This window comes from Canis lupus, chromosome 11 (assembly GCF_003254725.2).
Source record: "Canis lupus dingo isolate Sandy chromosome 11, ASM325472v2, whole genome shotgun sequence".
NCBI lineage: Eukaryota > Metazoa > Chordata > Mammalia > Carnivora > Canidae > Canis > Canis lupus.
Window position 1 is genome coordinate 52,122,759 of NC_064253.1, and position 25,891 is coordinate 52,148,649.

General features: G+C 44.8%; 2 protein-coding genes across 6 annotated transcripts; both read left to right on the plus strand.

The window, feature by feature from the left end:
* The first annotated feature begins 2,129 nt into the window (after window positions 1–2,129).
* On the plus strand, window positions 2,130–23,628 carry CLTA (clathrin light chain A). Of its 5 annotated transcripts, XM_025433130.3 has the most exons (7): window positions 2,130–2,483; window positions 9,482–9,519; window positions 11,541–11,658; window positions 16,574–16,685; window positions 20,988–21,041; window positions 22,170–22,205; window positions 23,184–23,628. In XM_025433130.3, exons 1-7 carry the CDS (start codon window positions 2,267–2,269, stop codon window positions 23,353–23,355), a joined length of 747 nt encoding a protein of 248 aa, XP_025288915.1. In that variant the 5' UTR covers window positions 2,130–2,266; the 3' UTR covers window positions 23,356–23,628. The 5 variants fall into 5 exon arrangements, with proteins under 5 accessions (XP_025288915.1, XP_025288916.1, XP_025288917.1 ...); XM_025433131.3 differs by lacking the exon at window positions 22,170–22,205 and having other exon boundaries at window positions 2,131–2,483; XM_025433132.3 differs by lacking the exon at window positions 20,988–21,041 and having other exon boundaries at window positions 2,131–2,483.
* LOC112650316 (U6 snRNA-associated Sm-like protein LSm3) lies at window positions 14,496–14,943 on the plus strand (the record flags this gene model as incomplete). The annotated part of the gene is made up of 1 exon (XM_035697196.2): window positions 14,496–14,943. A coding segment is annotated over one exon (309 nt), but the record flags the coding sequence as incomplete, so codon positions are not given.
* Window positions 23,629–25,891: the final 2,263 nt, after the last annotated feature.

The following is a 25,891-nucleotide window of genomic DNA, read 5'->3' on the forward strand; positions in this document are numbered from 1 at the left end:
CTCCTCTCCTAGAACTTGGGCCTACACTTGCTCATTGCTTTGGTAATCCCCTGATGCCTTCAGAGAGATTTTGCCTCCTTGCCCAGCTTTCACATTCTCTTTCTAAAATAAAATATATCTAAAAAAACCAATTGTCTGACTCTCCTGCCTCCTAAATGCTATCAGTTACCAAGCTCGGTGTACGTTCCCTCCATTATTTTCTTTCCATCAGAGCCCACTGCTCTGTTCCCTGAAATATCTTGGCCCTGGTCCTCCCTCCTGAACCACTGCAGCTTCAACTGCAGCACCTTCCCTAACAGACCTCTCTGCTTTCAGAACCCTCTCATATGCTTACACTGCCAGAAGATTCTTTCAGAACAGGGTTCTAGGTTATTGCCTGCTTAAAGCATTTCAAAGGTTCCTCATAACCGGTGAAATTCAGTACTAATCCTCACCTGGGCACTCAAGCCCTCCCTGACTTGACTCCACACTTGTTTTCAGCTGTGTCCATCTATTTTCAGGAGTGAGTGCGGTCTGTCCCTCAGCCACGGTTGTGAGCATCCAGACTTGTCTTCTTTGGACCCTCTCATGGTCATCCTTTCCCATTATCCTCTGCCCAGGGCAGGAGTGATTAACTTAAAGCAGCCTTTCTTTCCAAAAAGATGAATGTGAAACTACTTCATAGGTTATTGATAATATGTTTATGTTAGGGATGAGCATTAAACAAGAAGTGGGAGGAGAAAATTGAATTGCAGGGCCCAAAATTTTAGGTGTCCAATGTTTTTCTTCACAATTTTCCTACATTCCATACTTAAAATGACTAAAAATACATGCTTTAAACAATTACCTCTTTTTGCCACTGAAGACATGTGTATTTTTAAAAACCACTTTCCTGTCCCTTGCTATCTCTGGAGACATCTTTGACCTCTGGTTGGCTGGTTTTTGTTTTTTCCTTTTTAGGGAGTGGTGGTGGTGAAGGAGAGAGGTCCTCCTGTTGGCCATTGCTTATCTCAACAAGAACACGGTTAACTGTGATCACCCAGTATCACTTCTATGCTGTAGATGAAACCCCCTGACGTAAGATAAGATACTGAAGGAATTTTAGAGAAAGCTCTCACTCTTCTTAGGCTGACAAGATACGTCCATCCAGGAGGCTGTACCATTACCAAGGTGCCCAGAAGACCTGGGTTTCCTCTTGATGGCTTCCTGTGTGATTTTAATCCCTTCCCAATAGAGGGGTCTGTTTCCCTAGGAAATTCCTAGGTGGTCCCTAAGGAGTGTTTCAGTTCTAGAAACTTCCGTCTAGGGATCCCTGGGTGGCGCAGCGGTTTGGCGCCTGCCTTTGGCCCGAGGCGTGATCCTGGAGACCCGGGATCGAATCCCACGTCGGGCTCCTGGTGCATGGAGCCTGCTTCTCCCTCTGCCTGTGTCTCTGCCTCTCTCTCTCTCTCTCTCTCTCTCTCTGTGTGACTACCATGAATAAATAAATCTTTAAAAAAAAAAAAAAAAAGAAACTTCCGTCTAGCCCTGATAAGATGTACTGGCTGCAAAAGGGCTTTGGAAAGGAGAGATAGTCACCTTTTTAGAATACCGTGGGGTAGAAAAAATCAGAGTGGATTTGAATCCACCACGTTTAAGTCAGGCGGCTCCACACGGGAAAACAATCCAGGTGAGGCGAACGAATTAACAAATACAAAGTTTTTAATAAAGCCAGTACACAGCCATGAGAGGATTCATTCTTCCCAAGAAGCCTGGGAGGGATGCAGTGCAGGATTCACGAACGAGGAAACCGGGGTTCAGAAAGCCTAAGGAGCCTGCCTCCTCGGTAGTCGACCGACCGATCGTTGCCGCCCTCATTTCACCTCACCTCTGGCTTGGGCCCTGGGGTCTCCTCAGAAGCGGCAGTCCAGGGTCAGGGAGCACCAAAGGCCCAGCGGGGAAGGCCGCTGAAGTCAAGCCACTTCCGCCTCCCTCGGGCCTCGCTGGGCTCGCCACCCTCACAGCCGGCGCAGCCCGAGTCACGAGTTTTCCTCGGGGACCCGCCCCTCCGCCTGCTGATTGGGCAGTTCGGCAACGATTTCTGTGCTCTGATTGGTTGTGACCGCCCCGGCTCTCCCACACCGCCTACACCAACCGGATATACGGGCAGGGTTTCCGCTTCCGCCTTCTCCCTCCCGCTTGTCGTCGGATCGCGGTCGCCGCCACAGCTGCCGCTGCGGGGCGCGGTGTTGGTGGGTCGGTTGGCTTGTCTCTCAACGCCGGTGTCCGTGCCGTTGAACTGCCCGCCATGGCTGAACTAGATCCGTTCGGCGCTCCCGCCAGCGCTCCTGGCGGCCCCGCGCTGGGGAACGGGGTGGCCGGTGCCGGCGAAGAAGACCCGGCCGCGGCCTTCTTGGCGCAGCAGGAGAGCGAGATTGCGGGCATCGAGAACGACGAGGCCTTCGCCATCCTGGACGGCGGTGCCCCCGGACCCCAGCCGCACGGCGAGCCGCCGGGGGTTCCGGGTGAGAGTGCGGCCGCGTTTGGGGCGGGACGATTTGTATAGAATGGGCCCTGAGTGGGTCTGAGCGCTCTCTGTAACTCTTGGTTCTTGCTGAACCGGGAGATTAAGGAAGGTGCAAAGAGGAAACGAGACCCCGGCCCAGTCATAGCAGAAACCTAGGTTCGGGGAGCCTGCTCAGTGGTAGGAGTATGTTTGAGTGCCCCCGGACGGGGCAGAGCGAGAAAGCTAAGAAAAATTGGGTGACAGTCCGGCTGAAGAGCTCGAAGAAGCCCATTCAGTTCAGGAACTTTTCAATGAGCACTTGCTGTGCTTTGAGCCTGGGGCTTTGAAACAGCCGCATTGGCGCAGTTTTTGGCCAGACTTAAAGGCGAGCCTGAGCCCGGCACGGAACTAGTTATTAGGAAAGGAGGGCAGAAAGAATGATTATAGTAAAACTAGTATATAGTTTTTTGAGATATGTACAAACAAAAATAGCAGCGCAAATCAGCATTTAAGCACTTCAGGTATGCAGAATGTTGGATTATGGGGAGGGAAGGAGGCGTGAATAGTGAACTCGAAAGGTGATCTAACCCTGGACGAAAAAACTCCAGCCAAAGAAGGGTGAGAGTTTTAACCTTTTGTCGATCGGATTATGGCCGGTATTTCTGGAGCTCTACTTCCTCTGAGAACAGCTTTGGTAGGGCAGTGTTGCCTAAGCAGAATTTAAGATTAGCCTAGACTGGTCTTCCAAAAGGTGAATAGAGAATGTGGTGTGGCCTTTTCCCAGCCAAACTCAAGCAAACACAAAAAAAATAGCAATAGGATGCGGGTTTGACCTTTGAATGCCTTACCTTTGTGTGATACTTGGAATTACGGTGGGAAGAAAAGAGGAGTGGAAGAGACCTTTTCAGTTGTATGAGGAAGTAGGAAATTAGCTGGAAGAAATGAGACCTGGGTTTTCATTTCATTTCAAATTAAAGGAGAATAGGGTACTGGTGGGGCTGATAGGAGTGTTTATATTACTCTAACCTCAAACCTTAAGGAGCCAGGCAGATGACATAAATGAGAGAAGCCTGCTGGGAATGGGACACTATGGAGTGCTGGAGACTGAGGTTTTGGTGCACTAAAGTTGTGCTTTGTGAAAGCAGACTCAAATTTCAAATTACTGTGCCAGTCAGGTGGAACCATTTTTGTGTGTAGGGGTAAGGAGACTGTTCATTTGAAACCTCTGAGTTTTTATACTGCACCATGTTACCTCCTAAGCGAATCAGCCCCCGCATAAGAACTTACACGAGAACATATGATACACCTGTAAATGTGAATTACAGCAGGCAGGTTGGAGTGACCTGAGTTGTGGCTGGGAGATGAAGTTAGGTTTAGTAGGGTTTTTGTTGTTGGGTGGTGTTTATTAACATTTGCCTGAGAATCCTAAAAATTAACTTCTTAGATCCTTAGTTTACTGCTCCTCATTTAATAAAAGAAAACTTGAGCCCTGCAGAGAAATGACTTGCTTAAGAAAAAAGGGCAAATTACTAGCTATGCCCTCAGTTTCCCTACCCGTAGACCGTACCATATTCTGGTGCAGTTGTTTCAGCAGGGGTAACATGGTACAACAGACTGTCATTTCTGAAAGGCAGTGTGGCTGTCTTGGGTAGGACGGAGTTGGGAGAATCTGGACCTGTACCTAGAAAACTGTCCCGATTCAAGGACAATGTTACTCTTGCTTACAGTTGTATCCCGGGCACATGGTAGATAACTCACAAAGTCATGAACAAAAATACCAGGGCCAAGAGTCCTGTAGAGACAAATCTTGATGACGGCAGTTTGGAGAGGTAAAAGGGAGAGGGTAGATATGGACACACAGGTTTCTTGTGCATTAAGCTTTCAGCAAAGGGAAGGAAAGGATGATTGCTGACTTAGTTTCTAGGAAGGACTTTCTTAGTGGACTAAGCATTTAGTGATTTGAAGCCAGACCTCTGACAGTGTTGTTGAGGTCGGCAGTAGTGCAATGGTCAGCACTTCCTTCGGGGAGTAGAGAACTAGTTGGACACTTTTCTTTCCTTTGAAAGAGGCATGCTAGTGGTTTAGATTCTGTGCTACCTAAACTGCTTGAGTGTGATTTTTAACTTTGTGGTCTCAGGCAACTTAGGTAACCACCACTGCATTACCTTAGATTTTTCGCCTGTAAAATGTACAGATCTATACCACACAAGGTTGCTAGGATTACATTAGTACCTGAAAAATGCATACACGCAGTACTGGGTATATCACTGCCCCAGTACCTGACTATACTCATTCCTCAGGAGTAGGGGGAGGGAGGCATTATAAAGCCTATAGGCTTTGGGGTGTGCTGAGGAAACCGATTTTAGGAGGGAGCCCTGTATCTGATGTGTTACTATACCAGAGCTACATCGGCAGGAGGCTCTTAACAGATGGAGGATAAAGAGGAACATAGCTAAACTCTTCCCGGCTCTGGGGAAACTCCCAGGAAGGATGATAGCAGGCAGAAACCAGAAGGCCTGAGCCTTGAAGGACTCCTTCAGTTGTTAGAAAACCTGGAGAAGAGGTAGTTTAGAAGTGGGGGGTGACCAGCAGAGTGAAGTGGCTCAAATATTGAAGAGCAAGTGGTGAGGAAAGAAGAAGCAGCATGAGTCTAGAGCTGTTGAAAAGCCCTCAATTTTCCTGAGGAGGGAGGAGGAAAAAAGGTGACTAAGGAGCTGCTGTGAGTGTGGCAGTGAGGCACCATTTGTTTCTGACAAGTCTCTCCTTGGAGGAGGAGGAAGAAAGGCAAATGAATTAAAGCTTTCTGGAAGAGGAGATGAATTTTCTTGGTAGCAGTGGTCGAGGGAAGTTCAGGGAAATTGCACATGTGATAGTTTGTAGTACTGCACGCTTAATGAATGCTGGTTCTCTGTAGCTTCAGATCCGTGCAGTAACTGCAGGCTAGGTAGTGGCATCCTATTTCAGATAAGGAATCATCAGGGAACTTAAGCAGTGTTCCAAAGGTAGCAAGCTAATACGTCTCCACTGTAATTCAACCCACATGTGCTTGACTTCAGTGGATGGGCACCATGGGAAGTCGTGGGTAGGTTTGGGACAAATTGTCTTCTCTGGAAACTTATACTGGCCCTTTTTTCTCCCTGGAGTTCCTGAGATGCCCTACAAAGTTTCCTTTGGGGGCATCTGGTTTCTTAGCTTAGCTGTCCTAATAAATCAGGGCCTTTGATATCTTTCTGCATGTTTTTGTAGCAACAGGCAGTTCTTTGACTTAGGCCAGTTGAATGTCACTACAGTAACTAAGAAGAGCTCAAAGCACTTGCTGGGGGTTTTGATGAGTTTTCAATTCTAAAGGACAGGCAACATGCGATTTAGGAGGAAGTATGGGATGAGAATTCTAGTTTTGTGTATGGAGTAGTGATCAAAGTCTTCCCTATTGGAATGGCCCTGGGCTGGAATATATTAACTGGATAGTTGGTGTGTGAAATGTAATATATTAACCAGAATTTAGGCCAAGGACTGGCCACACTAGCCATTGTAAGCTCCAGGAGTCAAAATTATCTCACTCTTTCTGACATAAAAATACCAAGTGGATTAAAGAGAGACATTTTTGTCTTTTTAGTGCCAAAAGAAAAGTGACTAAGAGCAGGAAAGTCTTTGGGCATAAAAGCAGATACAGAAATCCTAAAGGAAAAAATTATGCCCATATACAATTTTTTAAAAAAGATTTTATTTATTTATTCATGAGAGACACAGAGAGAGGCAGAGACACAGGCAGAGGGAGAAGCAGGCTCCATGCAGGGAGCCTGATGTGGGACTCCATCCTGGGACTCCAGGATCACTCCCTGGGCCAAAGGCAGGCACCAAACCACTGAGCCTCCCAGGCGCGCCCCCTGCCAATATACAATTTAAGTAGCTCTAGGTGTTAAATACTATAAATCATATAAAATGACAATGGAGGAAATATTTGTAATATGAGAGGACAAATAATACAAAGTGAATACTTAGAGATCAAAAGCAGAAAAATGGCCAAAACTCAGACAATTCGGTAAAGAAGAAAACCAAATGTCAGCTACATGATTACCTCACAAGAAATAAGATCAGTGTGACAAAAGCTACCTTTTTTTTCCCCCTGCTATCAAATTTAAAAACCTAAAACTCGGGATCCCTGGGTGGCGCAGCGGTTTGGCGCCTGCCTTTGGCCCAGGGCGCGATCCTGGAGACCTGGGATCGAATCCCACATCGGGCTCCCGGTGCATGGAGCCTGCTTCTCCCTCTGCCTGTGTCTCTGCCTCTCTCTCTCACTGTGTGCCTATCATAAATAAAAAAAAATAAAATAAAAAACCCTAAAACTCCGCCTTTAGTATCATTGAGTCTGAGAAATGGGGCAGTCATGTGCGAAGGGTAGTAATATAAACGGAGGCAGGTGGTCATGATTAGAAGTTTTTAAAATGTATATCCTGTGACCCAGGAATTCTCTATCTTGAAGGTTGGCTGTTGGAGGGTCTTCAGGGTGACCAGCATGGTCTCACCACGTAATTCCACTGCTAGGCCACTCTGGGTGCTGCCCATTGGGTATGGTCTATGCTAGCAATTCTGCATCAAGGAATTTGTTACTGAGGAGCAATTGAATACCCACCCTCCAAATACTTTTATTAGTTTTGAAGACAAGCTTCATATTTGTAAAACTTAATGGAATACTTTAAAAATTATGTAGGTGAGTGACACACAGCTTAAATTAGTAAAAAAAAAACCACTGACAAAACTATAAGACACTCATTTTTGTACTATTATCAAGTATACACAACAGTGAAATTAAGAGAAGTATGAGAAATATGTTGAAATAAGAAATACAACCAGCAGTTGACACCTAGATCAGAACTGATACAGGCTGGTAAATGCTTAGGTCCTGCTGTTTGCATTCACATGGCAGATCATCAGAGGATCAAGCCTCTGACTGCCTGGCCTGTTCAGGTATTGCACCACTTTGTAAAGGCTGATCATCTCGTAACACGTGCATTTAATATTTTTCTTATATCTTAAAAAATTTAAGAGAAAATGCTGTCATTAATTATCTGCCCCTTCAGGAACACCGTATTCATCTTTCAGGGAAACCTATACACACTTGAAGGTTATTTGTGAAGTGCTGCTACATCTAGGCTTATTGTGAGGATTAAAACTTAATGTATATAAAGTGGTAGACACTGGCACATTGGAAACAGTAGTAGATATTTTCGTGCTAAAAAAATTGAGAATTTAAGGACATAGGTGAATGAATTACTAAAAAGCATATGTTGTAGGAGTCCAGTGTTGCTGAAAGAAATTTTATGTATGCGCATTACTTAAAGGGTAGAAGCCAACGGGCTGAGCAGTGAGATTATGTGGCATTTTCTTCTATCTATCCCCTCCTTTTTTTTAAACAATGTTTTAGTATCACAGGGGCATGGAGGGGAAATGATCTAAAAAGTTTTCAGTACTCCCAAAGCCAAGAGTGGAGTAATTGGGAGAAGCAAGAGAACCAGAAGAATGGATAACATGTTAGGGTTGGTTTGGAAAGTAGGCAGTTTGAGTTGGGTTTAGTTAGGAATCAAGAAGACCAGAGCAGTGGTCTGGTCTATTAGAAATCCCTAATACAGAGGGAGGCTGAGAGTACCCCACCCCAGGCTTTCAGGAAAGCTGTGATGTTTCCATATACTACCTTCTGCGGGCCTTGTGATGGTGGCCTGCACTAACTGCTTGCTTGACATCCCTTTTTCTACATGGGTTCTTGTGTCTTTTTAGGTGCATCTTCTCTCATCTTCCATATCCCACCCCCAAGCAATAAGATGGTCATTGCAGTTTGAAAATATTTGAACAAAATAATGGAAGTCCTGCGTAGTAGGTAGTAAATATGGATCAGTCAGCAGATCTAGAGTACAGAATGTGTAAGCAGAAGCTAAATCTTTATGGTGCCTGTATCAAGGCTTTTGAAGGAAGGCAGAGCAGCCACCCCGGAGGGATGGTGTGAAGCCCTGTACGTACTGCCTCTTTGTGACAGCTTGTAGGTCAGGGCAGAAGTTATGACGTCTACCTACCAGGCCAGTTGGGTAACTGAATTAGTGAGATATGGAATGGGTTTAAAAAAAAAAAAAAAAAGACAGACTGGGGTCCTAGCAGATAGACCAGAGCATGTTATATATAAAGGCTGCCCTCCTTTCATACAGGCCCAGGATTGCCAGATCTGTCTGCCTGTCCTCACCCATAAACCTGTACATCCTGAATTTGTGAAATTTTCTGACTTAACAGTCTGTGTTTTAAATATGTTTAGCCTGTGGACTACCATTTTGTGCTATATGGATTGATGGTCTCCAGGTCTTACTTAAAAAGACCTTTTTCCATATTTTTCAGGTGGCCTTTTAGCTCATGAATTAATTGTGCCAGTAAGATGGGATTGTATCCCACGCCTTTTTTTTTTTTTTTTTTTTTTTTTTTTGGTAACTTACGAGCTTGAAAATACCAAATTTTGTATGCCCAAATTTTACTATCCCAGACTAATTCCAAGTGCTCTAGAGGAATTAGCTCAAGAAGTCTTAACTGTAGACCCTCAGGTCTCCAGGCACAGGATGGAGAGTCCCGACTCCTGAGAAAGCATCTCGGTTTAAGCATGAAGCTGCATGTCCCTGCTTACTGAATGATTTCAGACCCCACTTTCCCTTTGCCTTCTCCAGAACTTTCAGAGAGAAATACTTGCTCTGTGAGACTCTTCTGACAGGCATCCATGTGTTTTCTCTCTAGGGAGACCAAAAGCTTTTGAACTGGGGCCTTGGTATAGGTTTGTCCATACTTTGGTGAAGTGATTTGTGTATAAGCACATCTTGGTTTCATTAAACAGGAAGTGGTTCAGGGTTCCGTCTAGTGCCCAGCGCGGGGACAGCATTGCTCTAACTTACAGTACCTACAGCAAATAGTACTGTATTCTCTGTAATGCTCTGGGCCAGCATTTGACTAGCCCTGACTGACAGACTGAAATTTTGTGTCTTACAGATGCTGTGGATGGAGTGATGAATGGCGAGTACTACCAGGTACAGAGTACTCTGATTACATTAGAAGATAGTGGTTGAGTCCTCCTTTCCTGTGATTTGAATTGAATTGACTGACCTAGAAAGGACCCCACTCCTTTGACTTTCCTAGATGTATTAACATTAGGTATGTTACCTGCTAAAATGGAAGGATTTAAAGAGAAGTGACATTGATCATTCCTTTTAAAATACTACTGCCCGGCCCTAGTGTTACCAGTTTTATTCTCAAGAAATGAGCCTTCATGGTGATGATGAGAACAGTGACTAAGTTAAACTCTATGTGCCATGTAGCGTGTCAGGCACTGTTATACTTAATTCTCTCAACAGCCTGGGGGACCTGTACTTTTGTTCCTGTTTTACAGATGAAGAAACTGAGGCACAAAGTAGTCTAAAAGTAACAAAGCTGGTATGTGGTGGGGCCAGCATTTGAACCTTTGAAATTATATGGGGCAGGGGGAGGAGGGGTAAGGAGGGCTGGAATTTTTGGTGACTTGCCATTATTTTCCCTCTGTATCACTAAGTGTTGAGTTGCTAGCCCAACTCAGATCAGCTTAAACCCAGAAAAGTCTTACCAGTTTGTATAACTGAAGTGTCCTAAGACCAGGACGCAGATTCCATTCCCCTAGGACTCTGGCTCTGCTTGCTGAATGTGCATTTTTGTGCTCAAGCTTTTTTTATGGTAGTTGAATGGCTGCAGCACTTCTGGGCTTCGCATGTGCATGTCATATTATCTAGAACAAGATGGAGGCTTCTCCTCTTGTCCCAACCACCTAACAAAAATCCCGCATTTCCTTCTGGACGTAGTCATTATAGCCTGGGGAAATCACACGATGCTTTGCTTATGCCTGGGTTTCTGCCCTTCCCTCAACCAGTTAACTGGCAAGAAGGATGTTCGTCTAATTGGTTTAAAACAAGGATGGACTGACTTTTTTGTGAAGTACAGGTAGTAAACATTTTAAGCTTTGTCATAAGGTCTGTGTCCAACTACTCTTGCTGTAATGTGAAAGCATCTCTAGATAGTATAGAAACAAATGGACATGGCTGCGTTCTGGTAAAAATTTAATTATTAAAACAGACAGCTGGCCTGGACTCTAGTTTCCAGTGCCTGGTTAGAGGGAGACAGATTGGGGTTCAGATCCAGGCTCTACCTCCTACTAGCTGTGAACTGGACATGTCTTTTTCTCGATGCCTCAGATTAGTCCCCCAGATGTGAAATGGGAATACAAACTTGACAGGTTGCTTGGGAGATAAAGCTTTTATGTGCCTGACACATGGAAAGTGTTAAGTTAGTTACTAATACTTTCAGTAATTCTCCTTCTATCTTTTTATAGTCTGATTAGGTTACCCTGGAATTTATTTCTCCTAGTTCAGCAGGTGAAAAATTTTCTAAAGATAAAAGTGTATTTGAGTTTTATCAATTTATAAGCTGTCAGACCTTACCCACTATAAAGAAGAATCTGTCCCCCCCCCCCCCCCCCCACACACACACCTGTGACCCTGTATGCTTGCCTTTTTATTCTTTTCCTTGGTGTGACCAGTGACTGCGCATTTTCTTTTGGACTCTCTTTTACCCAGAATTCACATAGTTTGGTTAGATGGTATTAAGTGATCTTTTTCCTGCATTGTATAATAGCATTTTGAAGTTTTAGGTCCTAGGCTTTGCTGTGCAGTGTATTTACCTTTTTTTACTGTGAAGATCCCACATAAGCTGTGTGGGAAAACACTTTTTCCTAATAAGTCTGTTACCCACCACCCCAGCTTTCCTCTCCCACTGCCGTCCCATTCATTAACAGGTGTGGTCATAAGTACTCTGCCTCCCCTGTGGATTGTAAGGATTGTGTGCAGTAATGTTGAGAGCTCCCTGTGAGCATGTAAGGTTGTGCTGCTGATTTTTAAAGTAATCCTTCAACATTTGACACCAGCCATCAGTGCTGTGCCTAACCAGGGCTGTTCTATCAGGGGTGAGGCGCGTTTCGGGAAGGTGTGCTTGGTGCTGATAGAACACAATTGTGTTTTGTGTTAAGGAGAGTAATGGTCCAACAGACAGTTACGCAGCTATTTCACAAGTGGATCGATTGCAGTCAGAGCCTGAAAGTATCCGTAAATGGAGAGAAGAGCAAACGGAACGCTTGGAAGCCCTTGGTAAGGAATCCTTTTCTGTCTTTGGGTGTCTGTTTTCAGTGGAATAGTTGACCTTGACTCTTAGCCCTTTTTACCTGGAATTGGCTAATGTCCTTGTCTAGTTTTTAGGAAGGTCTCTTCCTTAGCCTGAGAGTCACAAGGCCGTGCACAGGGAGATGCTTGATCACAGGCCATTTTGTAAGGATTAGGGCAGCTCCAAGAGCCCCCACTGAGTGCATTCTCTCAGGAGGAGCAGACCAGGCTGTGGAGAGTCCTGAGCTTGAAGTGAAAGACTAGGTTCAAGGCTCAGCCTTGACTCTTCCCAGCTGTGGGCACTTGGTGCTTCAAACCTCGCAGAGTCTGTTTCTTCATCTGTGGGGTAGGATCAGTGTTAGCAACTCCAGGGGTGGTCTGAGATAGTATTTATGAGAGCTTATATAAACTTGAAGGTCTTTGTTGAAAGACTTCAAAATCCATTTATCATTTCTAGGCTGAATTTAAGTTAATGCTTTAAGAAGGAAATGTGAAGTATGTTAGAAAACATGTACAATATGGTTTTCCCACTCTAATATACCTGGAAGCTAAATTCTTATGTTTCTGTGGGTGAGGAGAGTGAGAATCCTAGAATAAGTTTTTGAATCACACAGCTAAGAAATGCTAGAGTCGGAATTCAGCTTACATCTGCCCCACTTCATAATCCATACCCACCCATCCCTTCAGCCACATTGCGTTTAGTGTACACTGTCCCACCAGGTGGGCCAAGCCCCAGGTCAGTGCCAGCTAGCCTGGCCTTTGGGGAGGAACTGTATATGGATTGTTGCTTTTGGTCAAGACCAGAAGACTTGGTATCTGTACATAGGTGGGTTGCAGAGGTATGGCACAGTTTGGAGATAAAGCCATGGGGTATTCTTTTCTCAACTTTTTATTAAAATTGCAAGCACGGGGTGCCTGGCTGGCTCAAATCAGTAGAGCATGCAACTTTTAATCTTGGGGTCATGAGTTTGAGCCTCACGTTGGATATAGAGATTAGTTAATAAAATTTCAAACACCAAATAGTTGAAAGAAGAGTAAAATGAACTTGTGTGCACCCCCTGGGTTCAGTAATTAACATTTTGCCATATTGGGTTATCTTTATGTAAATGAAGTATATATGTGTGTATGTTTTATACACACACACATTTCTGATCCACTTTCAGATACATCCTGTATTTCATGCCTAATATTTTAACGTATATCTAGAAATAATTATATTCTTCTGTGTACTCACAATGTCAGTATTATTATTCCCTCTTGAGAACCACTGAATTAGTAAAAACTTAATTGCTTGTTTTTCATGTGGGGTAATGGACACTTAGAAGTGTGACCCAGTTAGTGCCAAATCTGTTCCCTTTCCAACCTGGTCTCTGTGGCTTTCAGAAAAATGGGCACACTCCTATTTGGACCTTTATGGTACTATCCAGTAGTCCTTTCTTTGATGGAAATAACAAAAGATACCTGTTCTGTCTGGTAACCACTAGCTACATGTAGCTGGTAAGCACTTGAAATGTGCCTGGTAGGATGGAGAAACTGAATTTTTAATTTAATAAACAGCCACATGTGGCTTGTAGCTACTGTATTGGAGAGCCGCTTTAAAAAGATGAAAACTGTCTTCATGGTGCTAGCAGCTTTAGTCCTTGCTTGTTTTTCATGTGTCTCGTTGAGTGGGCTGAGAGGCAAGACTTCACTAGTACAAGTATTTGTCATGTTACCAAGCCCAACTTTTTTCTCTTTCCCATGGTTTAGCAAAGTTGTCTTCTCCATGGAAAGAATACACTTTGGTGTCTGGAAAAATTGCAATCTATTTTTTTTTTTTCAATTATCAGATTGGGCACTTTGGGAATATTTCATGAAGTGTTATTTTCTTAACTCAAAAAGCTTTTCTGAAGGAAGTCAAACATTTGGCTTTGCAATTGAATTAAATTGGTCTGTGAACTAGGTGTTTCTTCAGTTTTGTTTTTTTCTTTGCAAGAACTGTGAGAAGGCACAAGATACTAAAAATAGAGAACCCGTGTGTGTGGTTTTCAGCTTAGCTGGTGACTGCGTTCTCACATAGTTCTCTTTTCCATGAACAGTTATAAGGATTGCCAGAAAAGACAGCTGTCCATGTGCCCTGCTCTTTAAGGGGGCTCATCCTTCCCTCCTCCTCCTTCTGCCCAGATGCAGAGGTTGTATTGTGGTTTGGATCTTGGTCCTATTGAGCTAAACATTTAAGAATTCTACTTTTTTTTTTTTTTTTTTTTTTTAAGATTTTATTTGGCAGAGAGCACAAGCGGGGGAGGGGCAGTGGGAGAGGGCGAAACAGACTCTCTGCCAAGCAGGAAGCCCGACGCAATGCAGGGCTAGATCCTAGGACCCAGAGATCATGACCTGAGTCAAAAGCAGGTGCTTAACTGACTGAGCCACCGAGGCATCCCAAGAATAAATAACAAATTCTTATTACCAGTATCACTTTTCAAAAATCTTTTATAAAAGCAAGAAGACAATTTAAAGGATGGTTTTATGCAGTAACTACAATCTGTGCAGATGGTTAAAATTTTTATTTAGTTTTTCAAAGATAAATTTCTATGCAATCTTGTTCCCAGTATATTAAAACTTAAAAAAAATCATTAGACTACACAGATGGGAAATACCGATCAAAAAGTAATGTTTCAGAAGTGATTTCACTACTCTTGAAAAGATTTTAACCTTGGTGTTCTTCAGTTTCTCGTCCCCATGCACTGCCAGCCCACAGCACCTCCCACTGCATCATAGCTCCCTCCATCTCTTCTGTTTGATGCCGTAGACATGTATCAGAAGTATCCTGTATAGGCAGGGTTTGAAAGACAGTGGAGGACGTGGACCAGCAACTAACTATCAACACCGTAGAAAAGCCCCTGGATCTCATCAGGCTCAGCCTGGATGAGCAAATTTATGTGAAAATGAGAAATGACCGAGAGCTTCGAGGCCGATTACATGCATGTGATCAACATTTAAATATGATATTGGGAGATGTGGAAGAAACTGTGACTATAGAAATTGATGAAGAAACATATGAAGAGATATATAAATCCACAAAACGGAATATTCCGATGCTTTTTGTCCGGGGAGATGGTGTTGTACTAGTTGCTCCTCCATTAAGAGTTGGCTGAAACAAAGAATTTATCGTGTATGGAATATAGATTTTGTATGATTGCCTCTTTAAATGTAGAAGACATCCAAAAGAGAAACCTGCATTCATTTTGATATTAAGAAATGACCAAGGATTCTTCCACTCCTGAAATGAGTTGATTTGCAGATAACTCAAAAATTCTTTTTTTTTTTAATTTATTTTTTTTTAGATTTACTTATTTGTTTATTCATGGAGAGAGAGAGAGAGGCAGAGACACAAGCAGAGGGAGAAGCAGGCTCCATGCTGGGAGCCCGACATGGGACTCAATCCCGGGTCTCCAGGATCACAACCTGGGCGGAAGGTGGCGCTAAACCACTGAGCCACCTGGGCTGCCCTAACTCAAAAATTCTTAAGCTAAAGGGTATTTTAATTTTTTTCCCAACTCTTTCAATAAATGTGGTCACCAGGATGCAGGAAAAAAAAAAAGTCTCCTGTATAAACTTGAGTCATCAGTGGAAATCTGAGTAAAAGAATTCTGAGTGGGGTGCCTGGGTGGCTTGGGTCATGATCTCAGGGTTTTGAGATTGAGCCTCATGTCAGGCTCCACGCTGGGCTTGGAGCCTCAGAATCTCCCTCACCCCCCAACCCCTGCATTTCGCTCTCAAAAAAAAAAAAAAAATCTGGTATCACCTTCTAATAAATAACCGGTTCTTTGCAATCTGAAACTTTGGGGGAGTTTCTAGCTGCTAACAAGCTATTTCTAGTAGTTAGACACAGCCTTCTGCAGGTTGTTACTGTTAAGACTTTCTTGCAGAAGCCTTAAAGATGCCCCCAGAGTACTTAATTTCTTCCCTTTGAGTGATTACTTGCCACCACCACCACTGCTTCCTACTCTCTCCAAGGATGCTAGCTAGTTATAGGTTGGGCTCAGTTCTGCTCTAGCTCTGCCACAAGCTCACTGCATTCTAAGCAGGAATAGATGTTTTGTGGTCCTTCTCACCTCTTAACATCTATATTCTCCTCTTCCCTGGTTCCTGAATCATTTCTGCCTTGGGTAATTTCAACAACAGCTCTCTGCTTCATAGAAATGCTTCTACAAGATTTTTAGTTAAGAGAGTGCCACCTTATGTTTTACAAAACCATTGATTATCAGAGTTGGGGTGTTAAATCTAGTTTATGAGAAGATTTTGTAAGATTATCTAATAGATTAGTATCAGTGGTCCACCCTGAACTAATATTAGCATTATTAAAGAATCATCCTGGGGCACCTGGGTAGTATAGTTGGTTGAGCACCTGACTCTTGATTTCAGTTCAGGTGGTGATCTCAGGGTCCTGGGATTGAGCCCCTCGTTGGGCTCTGCACTCAGCACAGTCTGCTTGAGACTTTCCTCTCCCCCCCCTTCTGCCTCCGCCACTGCCATGCTCATGTGTGTGCATGCACTCTCTCTCTCAAATCTTAAACAAAAAAACCCTCTATAACTGCTTTTTCTCCAGTTGGAGACCCCAAAGGCTTTTTTCTATGTATCCCACCCTCCCCTGCTCTCAAAAGAAACCATAAAACTAGTGAATCCACTAAGAGGTCAGTGGACTGGAAGAAAATTTGAAACACTTCAGACAGAATCACTGGACTCAGAGATTGGATATACAAATAGGGAAAATAGAATTTTGTCTTCCCTCCTAACCTGTCTCTCCAGCACACACGGACACAAACTTGCATGCACCATAAGCTTAATAAGACCACAAGAAATTGATGAAGCAAACTTTAGTTTGTGTTTTGCCTCATTTGTATTATTTTCCTTCCTTTCAAAGATGCCAATTCTCGGAAGCAAGAAGCAGAGTGGAAAGAAAAAGCCATAAAGGAGCTAGAAGAATGGTATGCGAGGCAGGACGAGCAGCTACAGAAAACAAAAGCAAACAACAGGTTAGTCTGTGGTGCTGCTAGCACTGCTTGCTTTCCAAGATTGAATCCCATTCATTTCTAACAGCCAGTAGAGTTCTCACATGCTGCCTCTTCTAGTGTGAAATGTCTTCTGCAAGTTTTGGAAAAAAGTATTTGAAACAAAGGTTGCAAGTCTCTTGGATCTTGGGAGCATAATTCAGCCTGTCCTTTAGTCATCCCAGTTGTAGTGAATTTGGGTCTTCAGCTAAGAGTTTGGTTAATATATATTGCTTGTAATAGTATAAAACAGCAAAAGGGAAAGATAATATGGATCAAGTCCACAAGTGGAAATGTAACCCTGAAATGAAGGGCCACTTTCATGGATATACCAGGAGTTCAGTACTTTCAAGATGATTATAGACCTGGTCATGTTGCATCCCCTAAATATAACCCTGCCCTCTGAAAGCTGCTTTACAAAGGGGTCCATTAACAGAAAAAGGGGCCTGTAACAGGGGTGACAAAACAGTTTGTAATTAAGTAGCCAAGGATGTTCAGACATGGTGACTTCAGAATTAAGGGTTTTCTGGGTAATTCTGTGTCTAAGAAAAATTTGATTTGACTTTTTAAAAATGTTCTTCACAGTGTGCTTATTTACTACTGAAGGTTAAGTAGTTGTGGGGAGAAACCAAGTTCGTGCTCCTGTCCCCACTGACCAGCAGCACCGTTGGTCTTTACTATTCCTCGCTTAAAGTCCACTTGGAAGCAGCTCAGAGAAAGATGGAGGCAGTGCTGCTGGCCTCAAGGCCAGGTCAGTGGCCTTCCCTACTGGATTCAGAGCCCATCTCTCACTCAGTGGTCACTCCACTACCTCAGTTGAGAGAAAGGCCAGACTGAGCCCTGGGGTATTTGTAATTTTCAGGGTAAAGAGCCTTAGGTTCCTACCCTCAGAGTTTAAGTGCTCTTGTCTCTGACAGCTCTTAGATGGAAATGTGCTAGAAAAGAAGGAACAGACTGCTTTGCCAGCCAGCCTGAGCTATTTATTGTAGGGCAGCTACGGCAGAACAGAACTGGACTGTTCTGTGCGGTAGCCTTCAGCTACCTATTTGTTGGCCATCCTTGGTTCTGTCAGCTGCCCCTTAGATGGCAGGCTGCAGCTTGTGTCCTGTGGGGATGTATTCTCTAGGTGTGCCTCTTGGGATCTAAGTGAAGTTGCGTGTGATTAGTATGGTGAGGACTGCTCTCTGGTCTTGGTGTTGAGTTGCTCAGGGTAGCATTAGCTACCAGGGGTTCTCCTGAGCTTGCGATCAGTTTGAAGTGCTGACAGGTCCAGGCTGCTTTATTCTGTGCTCACTCAAGATGATTTACCCCAGGTACAAGTTCAGATCTCTAAGGGAAGAAGAGTGGGTACATGGGTACTTGGTGCAAGCACCGTGTGAAGCCCTGTTTATCCTACCAAGTTGCCCATGAGTCATTCTGCCCTGAAGTACTTGGTAAAACCAGGCTGATCCTCCCTGTTCAGGATCCCTGATGCGTAAACAAATTGATGTACAGATTCTCAGACGTAAATGACTATGTTGGGAATAGGCTTCTAATGGCTGAAATTTTTTCAAGCCAGTTTTGCTAACCTGTATCCCTCCTGTGAAGACAGGGGCTCTATATACAGCTTCAGCTGTCCTTGGAGCAAATAAGCCTGTTTTTAGGAGCTCAGTTTCCAGGTTAGTCCCTTCAGTTTGGATTTAGAGCTTTAGTGCCTTTCTTAGAATTGTAGAATGTTGGGTTGAATGGTCTCACGGATGAACCTCCCAAGTTGCAGAGAAGGGAAGAGACTTAAACTTGCCACTCATGGAGAATATAGAGCTGTTTCAAAACGAGGTCACTTGCCTCGGAGAAACCTTGAAGCCTTGGGCTGACTGTGTAAAACTAGTAGCACACTGGTCATCGTCACCAGGGTTCCAGGATAGAAAGGATGGTTTTGACACTTTATTCCAAGTTTTCTTCATGGGCAGGGGCAGGAGCCATTTACAGCCATTGTGGAGGACTTCTTCCAACCCCTGGAGACTTTAACATTGCTGGCCACTCTCCCTCCATGTTTGACTCTCTAAGCAGCATCCCATGGGGCTAAAGGAATAGGTCCATTTATGTAAAGGCACTGTGTCTATAGGTAAATAGCGAATGTTAGGAGTAAAAGAAGAATGCTCATTTCAAGCATGTGTCCTTTTCTCTGGATGACTTTAGCAGCAGCTGGATGTTTAAAGGAACCCCAAAGGTGAGGGAGGCAGAGCAGTTTGAAAGAAGAAATGTGGTAGGTAGCGAGGGCCTGTTTTTATGAGGGTATAGCATCAGGCCTCCTGCCTTCTAGGTACCCTGAACTAAATCAGCACACGTGTGCCAGGCATGGTGCTGGGCAGTAGGCAGATGACAGTCAACACATCTTGCCTTCATGGCATCTGTAGTCTGGTGTCCCTCCTCAGTTTGGCTTTTCTTTAATCCCCACTTGGGGCCCAAGTATCGCTTCAGAAGAGCCATGAGTTATTAGTGACAGCTTGTGGGGGAAAAAAATCTCCATGGGAGCCAGTCATAACAGTGTTTACCTGAGACCCCAGACCATGTTCCCTTCCAAACCGTGACAGAAACATTTCCCCTTTTACAGGTAGCTCTGGTGCTAACTTTTCACCTCTTTCAAGACTTACAAAAGTTTGGGGAATCCATGATTCTCAGTGATGGCAAACATTTTTTCCATGCCCACCGGGGGCTCTTTATGTGTGTCGCCTCCTGAGCACCCTGTGGTCAGGCCCACGTTCCTCCTCCCGTTTCCCACAGGCTTCCCTGAGGATTGCTGCTTGCAGGCCCCTCTGGTGAGTGAAGAACAAACAGGTAGAGAGGCCGCCTATGTTTGTCATCATTTTCCATTTGTTCCATTTGTCTGTAATGGGGCTATGCTGTCAGTGACAAGTTCTTTAGTCTGGGGGCTAGCTGCAAAGGAGCAAAAGCCTGTCATTCAAGCTTTTGTTGTCTTAGTGATGTCTTGACCAGAGTCCTTCAACCTTTATTTTCTTCCAGTAGAAGCAAGCACAAGTTGAAATTGATTAGGGTTAGCCCTTTGTGTACACTAGAAGGATTATGTTTACAAGGTGGCCTGCCTTTCCTTTCCCACCCACTCATTTTGCCCACAAACAACTGTTTTCCTGCTGACTCACTTAGAGTTACAATCAGGCTGTTCTTTTTGCTTTCTTTAAATTTCCACAAAGCACCACCTATGTATAAGCCAAAACGGGAAAGAAGGAAGGCTATGTGTGAGTTTAAAAATAAACTGAAATAAAATTACTAGAATTTTCCTTCAAATAAATGTGTGAGCCTAGGTTAATGAGCAGGCATTGATGGTCCTTAAAAATGTCCCTTCCACTCCTGTGCCCCAAACTGACCTGGCAAAGGACAGGGTAAGACTCCTGGGGGCAGGTTTCCTGCTCACCCACAGTGGAGGGGGTGGGCTGGCTGGTCCCAGGGATTCAGCCTGGGGTGACAAGGTCTAAGCGCGCCTGTCCTCTGGGGTAGAAATGCTTCTACCCAGCATGCCCCCTTTCCTTTCTGTCCCCGAGCCCTGCCGTTTTGATCCATTATTGGTGTACAAGGGTTAAGTGAAGTTCTGGTTTCTGGGCTACCCCTTGTGACAGCATCAGGTCTGGCATGGACTGAGCAGACGGACCAGGGTATTCAGGGACAGACAGGAAGCCGGAGCCAGAACCGGCTGCAGTTCTTTCCTCTAGACTACTTGTGTCCAGCAGCTTTTTCCTCTAAGGTGGGGATTTTGAAATCCACCTCTGTTCCCAGGATGCTGAAAACTGATCCCATGCAGTCAGAGTAGGGAAGCAGTAGGCAGATACTCCCAAGATAGAAGTGGCCTGGGGCGCAGCGCTCCAGCCTGGTGAGGCGGACCGAGGCAGCTGGGAAGCGGCGGCACTGCCAGTGGAAAGCGCCCGCAGGCTGCCTTGGGTAGGCGACTTCCTCCCCAGGCCGCCTGCTCCGTTCCCTGGCAAGTGTCAATGAGCACGCCGCGCCCTCACTTGCCGGGGTTGAGGACTGGACGGAATGGACACGGTAGCTCTGGAAGGGCCTCCCTGGAAGTGGGTGCTGAGGCGTGCTGGCTCGTGCTGGGATGAGGCCGGGCAGGAGGTGGCAGGGCGCGCCCAGGAGCGTCCCCAGAAGGCCCCTCCGCCGCGCGGAGCCTCGGGAGCAGCCCCCGGAGCACAGTCGTGCCTCTGTTATGGATGTGAGATGTTTCTGCTTCTCAATGTTCTCTCTTTTTTCCTGCCTGCTTGCCTGCCTTTTGGACCTCTTGCTGTCTAGGGTGGCAGATGAAGCTTTCTACAAACAACCCTTCGCTGACGTGATTGGTTATGTGTATGTTGCAAAACTAATTCCTTTTCCTGTTTTGATTCTACCTTTTGTTTAGAGTTAATGCTCCTGTTATGTCACAAGTTTCTTTGCTTTCTAAATTACTTCCAGTTGGCACTCTGCGGACTGCCTAAGAGTTATAAAGTTAGGGATATGATCTATCGATTGTCTTGCAGAAGTGTGACTCCCTTTAACTCTGATAGCCTTTTATCACATTCAGGATTTTGGAGGGAAGGAAGCAGATTCCCTTTTAAAATGTGGGTCATTTGTGACCTTGTTGGGGAAGGCTTTGGGCCTGGGGTGGGCTCTAAGCTCTGCTGCCACCACTGCTGCCTCCAGGCTTGGGAGCCAGTGAGGGCAGTATTTTCTACATTGGTTATTTTGAACATGTGGGATTGGTTGCTTCTCCCTTGCGAGCAGAGGAGGTTGTCTCCTGGTGGGGGGTGGTCTGTAATGGTTTCTCTAGGTTGGAAATGGTTTAGTGGCCCGCTTCTGATGCCTGTCTCCCCACTTGGGCACAAAAAAATCCCCAGCTTTTTTTTAAGCCGAGCTAGCCAAAGCTGTCTGGTAAGGGGCCACTGTGGCTTTTCCCCCCAAAGAAAACTGCATCTTCTTGGAAAAATACTTAAGGACTCTTATTTTCAAAACAGTATTGCCAGAGAAGACTTGGAGACAATTCTTGCTGCTGTTTTCCTCAAAAATTAGGACTCAATTTTGATACAAAGGAGACGAGGGTAGAAGGAAGGACAACTTGCAGGGCAGGGTGGAAGGTAGGCTCATGGCCATAGAGCTGCGTAGGGCCCGTGACCTTGACATGCTCCTCCCTTTAGAATACAGAGTTGGGGTTTCCTGGGTCCCCAGATGCATTTGCAATGAGATTTGTGAAATGCTGGACTTACAGGTGGTGTTGGATTGATTTTTTGCACATTCTCTCTGGAGTAGAAATGGAGACTGGAAAGGTCGAGTCTGGGTTTGCTGGGCAGCAGGGTGGCCCAGCAAAGCCAGCTGCACGTTCCCAAGTGTAGATGGAGTGGCAAGGGCATGTCTAGCTTTACTGACCCATCTGCATTGAGCTCATTCTCATTTTCTATATCTGACCTAAAGTTTCTCTCGTTTCTTTTCTTCACCTTTAAGCACAAACATAAACCATCCTTGCTACAGCCTAGAACAGTTAAGTAAACCTTTCTCACTGCCCCTAACTGTGTGTGCCATGAAGTCGCAGTGTTGTAGTGGCTCTGGGCTTCAGCAGTGTTTGCCACGGCCATCCCTGTGAGAGTGCCACCCCTCCGTCCCCACAGACCAGTCATCTCCATCGCTTTCGCTTTGCCCGTGATGCTTGTTGGAGTAGATGAATAGAGTGTGTCTTTCCTCCTCTTTCCACTGTCCTTTCCGGGTGTAGCTCCCACCACCAGTTCCTTCCCAACTGGGGGTGGGCTGACCGTGATGAGAAAGAACGTGGGAGCAGCAGCTTACCACAGAGTGGCTAACACTGATTGGCTCTGCAGCCCCTAGGCGCCCACCCCTTCCTGAGCGGGCCATGAGGGGCTCAAGGAACCTGGCTGGAGGGAAATTGGTCAACTTTCAGCTGAACTGGAGAATGTCCCAACAAACCCCCTTCCAGAATGGCTTTAGTCTCTAGTGCCTGCTCGCATGGGAGCTGTGTCTTGAACTCCTTTTGATCTGCCCTGTTTCTCTCCAGCCTTAGGAATAAATCCAGAGGCTCTCGTGCTGTGACCGGTGGGCTTTTTAGAAGTGTCTCAATTCACTTGAAACTCAGAGCCCAACAGAAACTACTGTTCACTTTCTTGACCAGCTTGCTCCTTTGCTCCTGTTGATGAAGGCAGTGCATAGCTGGCTAAGGACTTGCTTTTTTAATGCTCTGTACCAACAGAGACAGAGAGAGAGTGAGCCCTGAACCAAACACCTGTATTCCAACATTTTACACAGCAGTCCGGGCACTCCGTGCCTAGGAGAACTGGCCCCGAGCCTGCTCCCAAGTCTGACCTGAGCCAGGGGCTGTTACTCTTTGGAAAACCAGAATGCCATTAAGTCAGGCGTGAAGAGGCAGTCAATTCTATAACGAGGCAGCCGCCAGGGAGCTCACAAGGGGTTCTGCATTAAACCAACATATTCTGTTGTTGCTTCCAGGGCAGCAGAAGAAGCCTTTGTAAACGACATAGACGAGTCGTCCCCAGGCACTGAGTGGGAACGGGTGGCCCGGCTGTGTGACTTTAACCCCAAGTCCAGCAAGCAGGCCAAAGATGTCTCCCGCATGCGCTCTGTCCTCATCTCCCTCAAGCAGGCCCCCTTGGTGCACTGAAGAGCCATCCTGTGGAAACACTACATCTGCAATATCTTAATCCTACTCAGTGAAGCTCTTCACAGTAATTGGATTAATTATGTTGAGTTCTTTTGGACCAAACCTTTTGTCTTTAGAGTTGATCATTGTTTGTGATTGCATGTTTCCTTCAGCTGTGTTCTCCCTGGCAGGCAGAGAGGAGGGGGAGGAAAAGAGGGGGGAAGCCTCCCAAAGGTAGCCTCAACCTCTACTTTTGTGCATTATTCTCAGAATAAATTTGTTTCAAACAATAAACATGAAGCTTCATTACTGACCTCAAGTCCTACTGCAGGTTGGAGATGATGAAATTTCCAGTTAATTTCTAGGACTGAGGTGGCCAAGCCTTTTGACCATCCCTGCCTTGAACTAAAAGTTCAAGTAGGATTCTCTGGGAGTCTCCATTTGGAGAAAGGGAGTTCCATGGCTAAAAATTATCTCAAGTGGGCAACGAGAGGTTAGAGCTGTGCCTCTCATCAACCCATTTTCTCCCAGCTGGTGCTTGTCACTCACTGTCCCTACTTCAGGGCCTTGGATAGTATTTTTCAACAGGGGTCTCTCTGGATATAGAATTCCTTCGGATTCAGCCAGTAAACTTGAATCAGGATGGCATTATTTTGTGGCTAATCCCATTACTCTGGATTCCTGCAGCATATGTTGGGGTCTGTGCTAGCCATAGCAACTGTTCGTACTTCAGTTCAGATCCTTCAACTAGGACTTACTGGTCAATACACTAAGCTCACGTCGTTATTTAAATTTAAAATACATTTCTAGGCCTAGATCTCATACACTCAATGGCCACATGTGGTTAGATAGCATCGCAACTGCACAGGACATGTTAGAGAACATTTCCGTCACCGTTCTGGACCATACTGATATATACAGTGGGTACCACTTAGATTATGCTTCATTCGGGCTTCAACACATGTGTTCTGTCTTCATCCTGTCACATTTTAGGTGATGGTTCAAGCAAAGCCAAATCAGAAATCTGCTTATAGCTATCTGGTGTTATTCCTAAGTTAGAGACTGATGTAAATTCCTGTAATGCCATTCAGGAGAAGGGTAGGTATTGGCAAGAAGGAAAATCCACCATCTTTCCTATGGTAATTATATCTGTAGGGGAAAGGAGCCTTCATTACTTTTATGCCCGTGTCTCTCCCCCCTCCCCCCAAGCTGCTTAATTGGGCATTCTTTGATCTGGTTCACATTTCTGGCCTCTTAGCTCACTCCTTCCCTTTAGCCACTTCTGGGCCTTGCTAATGCCCTTCCAGCCAGGTTAAGAACAGCTCAAAGGTAACCTCCACCAATGCCTTCCGTGAGCTCCCATGGCCCTCTACTTGGGGCACCTTACCTTTTGGTACTGTCTTGCCTCTTACACCAGATGGGCTTCTTGAGAGTAGATGTGGCAGTCGTAAAAGATCAGTAAAATCTGACCTTCCCCCAATCAAAAGGGGACTAGTTAGTATTAACAAAAGTACTGTTAGGGGACTTCCACAGCCAGACCATAAAACGCAACAAGCTCACAGCTGGTTTGTTGGAACATGCAAACTACACAGGCCAGTAGTCCTTGTACCACCGTGTAAAAATATCACCCTGAAGCCACATTTGTGAGAAAGCCCAAACCAGCCCACACGGTGAGATCCTGAAACAACAAACAAATACCTGGCCAGTTCCTAGAGCTCTAACTTCATGCTATTCCGGCTCTAGCCACTGTCACTGCAATTGCATCAGATGCCCTGAGTCAGAACTGCCAAATAGAGCCTTTGCTAAATTCCTGATCCACAGAAACCATAAGAAAAAGGATTATTGTTTGAACTTCTTAAGTTTTGAGGTGGTTTGTTCCACAGTAGCAATAACTTGAAATTGTTTCTGATTCTTCCATTACCCACATGGGGCTCCATAAAAAGGAGTTAGTACAGCAACTCAGTGTTCAGCATTTAGTTTCAAACTTCTTTGGGCCACTTTGCTTTTAATATCAAATTTCAAATTTTAACATAGTATTGGAAGTTCTAGCCAGAGTAATTAGGCAAGAAAAACAAAAGGCTGTCAGTCTTTGCAGATAATGTGACATTATATAGAGAAAACCGTAAAGACCAAGAAACTTGGAACTAATAAATTCAGTAAAGTTACAGGACACAAAACCAATATACAGCAATCTCTTGCATTTCTATATACTCAAACTACCAGAAAGAGAAATTAGGAAAATAGTCCCATTTATAATGGCATCAAAAAGAACAAAATACCCAGGAATAAATTTAAACAAAGATGTGAAAGAACTGTACACTAAAAACCCTTAGACATTAACAAAGGAAATTGAAGACAAAACAAATGGAAAGATGTTGCATATTTATGGATTAGAATATTATTAAAATATTCAAAGCAACCTACAGATTCAATGCAATCTCTCAAAATTTCAGTGGCATATTTTAAAACAATCCTAAGTGCCTGAGTGACTAACCTTTGGTTTCATCTCAGGGTTGTGAGACAAGCCCTGTATCAGGCTCCGTGCTCAGTATGTAGT